The 5504-nt window shown below is 40.4% G+C and overlaps 1 protein-coding gene across 1 annotated transcript in view; it reads left to right on the plus strand.

Annotated features, from left to right (window-relative positions):
• Nucleotides 1-5108, plus strand: part of NCAPD3 (non-SMC condensin II complex subunit D3) — a 257331-nt gene extending 252223 nt beyond the window's left edge. Inside the window, exons 31-34 of the mRNA XM_007948735.2 lie at nt 211-288; nt 3766-3840; nt 3928-3988; nt 5000-5108. Coding sequence (XP_007946926.2) covers nt 211-288; nt 3766-3840; nt 3928-3988; nt 5000-5108 — 323 coding nt within the window. The remainder of the gene's footprint in view (nt 1-210; nt 289-3765; nt 3841-3927; nt 3989-4999) is intronic.
• The last annotated feature ends 396 nt before the right edge of the window (nt 5109-5504 follow it).

Below are 5504 nucleotides of genomic sequence, written 5' to 3' on the forward strand. Positions count from 1 at the left end.
ACCTTCCTTCCGAGGAGTGGCTGGTGGGTTTGAACCGTCAGCCTTCTGGTTAGCAGTCAAGTGCCTTAGGCACTATGCTACCAGAGCTCCCATTTCAGATATAGAGGATATTAATTTCATCTTGCAAATGTTTTCTCATTTGGTTGTTTTGCTCTTTGATACTGTTTTGGTGTGTTTAAGACAGATAAAAATTTTTCCATTTTATCCTAGGCTCTTCGTGCAGCTTGAACCAAGAGTCTCATGGATCTATTGACCTTGTGACTAAAAGAGCAATTAGCACCCCTGACCGTAAGTAACTAATTTGAGTTGGCCACTTCTAACCCTGGCTCATTATGTGCTAGAGTTGCGGTAAAACTCTGTTGCAAAACATTTCTTTCAGTTAGATAAAGACTGAATTGTTACTCAGCAACTTGATAGTGTATTATAGCAGACTGAATGTTTTCATTAACTATTAACTCGATTGAGTACTTAATGAATGCCAAACCTTGTTCTTAGTACTTTTGTGTGTTTAACTCATTAAACCTCAGCCAATCTATGAGATAGGTTCTAATGATGTCCTTGTTTTATAGATGATAACACTGAGGCCCAGGCAAGTGTTCAGTTGCTTCCTTTGGCAGTGCAGGCTCTAGAGCCAACCATCCTCCACTGCCCACCTGCCTCTCCACAAGCCTAGATTGTGCTAAGACTATTATGCTCTATAGAGTGATCAAATGTTAGCACTAGAAGGTACTTTGTGTGTTATCTTGTTCAGCTCCTGAGGAAAAGAAGTGAGACCTGAGATTTAGTGGTTATGGAGGATTGCACTGTTAGTTATGCTAGAACCTATGTCTGCTCACTCCCTGTTGGGTGTTTTCTAATAGACTGTTCTTTCCGTGATATTTAGTGGTTATGGAGGATTGCACTGTTAGTTGTGCTAGAACCTATGTCTGCTCACTCCCTGTTGGGTGTTTTCTAATGGACTGTTCTTTCCGTGATATTTAGTGGTTATGGAGGATTGCACTGTTAGTTGTGTAGAACCTATGTCTGCTCACTCCCTGTTGGGTGTTTTCTAATAGACTGTCCTTTCAAGCTGGAGGCGAGTTAGAATTGTATTTTTTCCCATTATATTTTTTATAATATTTTCTTTTCTCAAACCCCATAAAAGCCATCAATTGCAGAAATCTACTACAGTGTCACCGTCCAAAACCTTTTTTAGTTTACAAGTCCCTGTCTGGTGTGTCTCCCACGTGCCTCTCCTCAATGCTCACTGCTGTTCCCTTGCTCTCTCCCACTGTCTACTGTCCTCTTTGAGTGCCTGCACCAAATCATGATCTTCCTGCCTCAGGGTGTCCACAAGCTGGCTTATAACATCATAGAACATCTGCAGCCACCACTACCACTACCACCCTACCATACCTTGTCATCACCTATTCATCTTTCAAAAGCTTTCCCAACTTGCAAAACTAGATTAGGGCTCCCTATCTTGGACCACTGAATTTCTCAGCAATACTGATCACATGCCCTTGCTGTATTACTCTTCTCTGTGCCACAGGGCCTGCTGCAGTGACTAGGACACAATACGTGTAAAATAGAGACTTCTTGTTAAGTGATCCAGGATGGCAGAACTAGACTTGAATTTAGGTTTTCTGATTGAGTGTCTGGTTTTCTGATTCAGTGTCTGCGTTTCTTTACAGCTTTATTTCTCTCACAATTTTCATTCATTAGAATGAGAGTAGTGTGAAATATGACAATGGAACACAAAGCATCAAGCCATTCTTTTAGTCTTGTGTTCAGTCAATACACATTTACCGAGCACCTCATGTTCCAGGTACTCGCCGACTAATTCTGTAACCTTATAGTGCTGTGATCTCTTGGAATATTTAACAGGTTATAGATAATTTTTATTTAAATCACAATTTTGAGGGAGATAATGGACAAACAGAATGCTCACCCCCACCTCTCTTCAGATGACAAATGAACCATAGCAGTTTTTATCATTAAAGACAGTGGATAATTTTGGATTCCTGTATATTGAACAAGTGTGGTGTTAGATATGTAAAAAATAAATATATATCACCCTTGTTCCTCATGCAGATGTTTTCCAGGCTTGGGGTCACTGAGAGCTTCCATTCTGGTGGTTGGGTGCCATATGCCACAGAAGCAAAAGGGCTGTGTCTCACTCTGGCTCTCCTCCTCCTGGGTCCCTGACATCAAGCTCAGTCTGATTACCTAGCAGCATGCTCCCCTTATCAGACCTACCAGGGTATCTTTGCATGTAATAGACTAGACTGAGTGCTGCCAGATAAGTCAAACTCTTGTTCTTGCTCTAGTTTCTTGAATGTAAACTTCCTGCTGATGCATATTTGGGGGAAGAACTGCTTTAAGGGTCTTCTATTACCTTCCTTTCCTGAGAGAACTATTTGGAAACTTAAAAGAATCCGATTCTTTTTTCTCTGGTTTTATAAATACAAATGCTTCTGACAACTGTAAGTTTATGGGGGGATGCCTGTCAGGAAGAGGTCTCAGCTCTACAAAGCGAGTAAGAAATTGCTGCCCAACTCAGCTATTTTATACAGCAGTGTTATTCACCAAGAACACAGTGGTGTGCTATGTGGAAATGAATACTTTTCAAAGCTAGGATTTTTACTAGAAATCTGTTGAGGGAAGGGGAATTAGCACATGTCTCTTACCACTATAATTCAGACAGCAAAGGTGTTTTCTACCATTGATTCTAAGCACAAAGTGTACCAAGGGACACTAAGAGCTACTAGATAGGTGCTTCGTAAAGGTTGATAAATATTACAGCCTTGGAAACCTGATGGGGTGTTTATGCTCTGTCCTGTAGGTTTGCTGAGTCAGAATCAACTTATGGCAATGGAGTTTAAGAAGGGGGAATTCAGATGGAGCACAAGGAGAGACCTCACAGAAATAATAAGCAGCATCAAGCTCTTTTAATAGCAAACCAAAAAGAAATCAAACTCACTGCCATCGAGTAAATTTCAACTCATAGTGACCCCTCCTTGAGTTTCTGAGGCAGTATCTCTACGGAAGTAGATTGCCCAGTCTTTTAATGGCAGTGATGAAAATATAACTTTTTGTCACCTGAGTAGACAGACATTCATGCATAGCAGTGCAACTACACTAATGGGTTTTAAAATACAATATATAATCTCTCCTTGTAAGGAGGTTACAATATATGGGAGAAAAGTAGCAGTTATAAAACTTACTTCATAAATGTTCTTACAAAAAGGATGATGGGATCCAGAAGTCCAGTATACTTAGCAACCAGCTCTTGGACCTAGAATGTTTCAGGCTGCTACTGGGGTGGAGGTAGGAGGGGGATGGGTGGATGTTGTGTGCAAGTGAGTAAAGAAAATGGTTTTATTGAAGAAACAGAACTAAATATATTAAAGTATAACCAGATAAATTCCATGAGAGGAGCATATACAGAATGGTATAGGGCTAGAAGAAGGGGGCAACCACTAAACCACGAGGGGAAGACTTCAGAATTTGAGTCTCAAAGAAATAATGCTGTATTCTCAGATCAGGGGGGTACTCTGGGCACAAAGAACTGCACTTAAGGACCCAGGTGTGGCAGCCCAGAACATGCTGAGGGTGGTGAGACCCAGGCACAGTGGGCTATTTAAATCCACAGTGCTCATTATGGTAGAGGATGGAGAAACTTGAATGGCAGAAAGGCTTCACTGACCTTGCTCAAGTGACTTTTTCTGAGACTTGGTTTCTAAACAACATTTTACTAATAATGGTATTTCTCCTTTTACCCAGGGACCATCAACGAGATCTCATTTGGAGCCGGGGTCAGTTACATCAGCATACCACGGACTCCTTTTTCACACAAAGGCAAGTTATAGGTGCCCTTCCTGCCTGGCACGTTGCCTACTTTGAGAGTGCTAGGAAAAACTGAATTTGTGTTTGTCTCCTTTTCAGAGAAAAGTGAAGTCCAGAGTCAAGGAACAGAGATACTATGTTTATCATTGCCTGATAAACCGTAAGTTTACCAAGAGTTTCCTTTTTCTTTTTTTTTAAACTTACTGTGATTTGAGTGAAAGTTTTCCATTAAACCATTTATACATGTTTTGTGACAGTGGTTGCAATCCCTACAGTGTAACAGCACTCTTCCCATATGCTCCCTGTGTTTATCATTTCCATTCATCCTTTCCTATCCCTTCCTGCCTTCTGAGCTTTGTCTGGGGGCAAATGGTTGCCCTGTTGATCTCATATTATTGATTGTTCTAAGAAGTGCATACCTCCCTGGTGTTATTGTTTACCTTAAAGGCCTTACTATCATTTGCCTTAAAGTTGAGCCACAGGGGTGAGTTTAGTTTCAGGCCTGAAGGGTGTCTAAGGGCCATAGTCTCTACCAGTCTTTATCAGAACAGTAAGCCTGGTCTTTTTTGTTATTTTGAGTTTTCCTCTGCATTTTTCTCCCACTCTATCCAGGACCTCCTATTGTGATGCCTATCAGAGTAGTTGGCAATGGAAGCCGAGTATAATCTAGTTCTTCTGGTCTCAGGGTTGTGGATGCTGGGGTTTGTATGGTCCATTAGTCCTTTGGACTGATTGCTTCCTTGTGTCTTTGTTTTTCTTCATTCTTGTTTACTCCAGACAGAGAAAGACCAATAACTGCACCTTAGATAGTTGTTTACAAGCTTTTAAGACCCTGGTCACTACTCACCAAAGTAGGATATAGAAAATTATCTTTGTAGATCATGCTATGCCAGTTGACCTAGATATATCCCCCAAGACTATGACCCTGAGCCCCCAGGCCCAACAACTCATCTCCTCCAGTTATGGCAGAGAAGTTTTCATAACTTTGTACCCTGTATGCTCAATTATATTCATGGATGTATTTGCAGCACATATAAATACATACATAGAAATATCCTGTATCAAACACACACACACACACACACACACGTATGGGTGTAGTTCCGTTTGCCTTCGTTTTGTCAGGATATTTCTTTTAATTCCAAAATGATGGTATCTTTTTCTTCCTTAGGCCTCCACAACCTCAGCAGTGGAATGTGAGGTCTCCAGCCAGAAATAAAGACAATCCAACCCCCAGCAGGAGGTCCCTTCGAAAGACACCTTTAAAAACAGCCAACTAAACAGTGCATTCCAAGAATTGGCATGGAAAGGAAGGACACCTTGTTTCATGCTAGTGGAAGGGCAGCTATCTCACTTCCTCACACCTTAGTGATTCTTTCATCTTGGAATACCAAGCTTTTCTTTATGATTCCAGCACTCTTGCTTATCGTATTTTTAGCTTGCAAATCTTTTGTATTTCTCTTTATGTAATAAGTGGCTAAAAAAAATGTAAAATAATAGAGAAGCATCAGATTAGATTTTCTTAGGCCTAAACTTTAGCTATTTAATATTACAACTTTATTTCATTTGAAAGTGTAAGTAAAGTCTGATAAGCTATATTCCATAAATAAAGGTTAAACAATAAAAATAGCTTCCAGTATCAGTAGAATTTTTCTAATTGTAGAACAAGGCTTTTA

The sequence above is a fragment of the Orycteropus afer genome, unplaced genomic scaffold (assembly GCF_000298275.1).
Source record: "Orycteropus afer afer isolate SDZICR_OR568_19922 unplaced genomic scaffold, OryAfe1.0 scaffold00221, whole genome shotgun sequence".
Classification (NCBI taxonomy): domain Eukaryota; kingdom Metazoa; phylum Chordata; class Mammalia; order Tubulidentata; family Orycteropodidae; genus Orycteropus; species Orycteropus afer.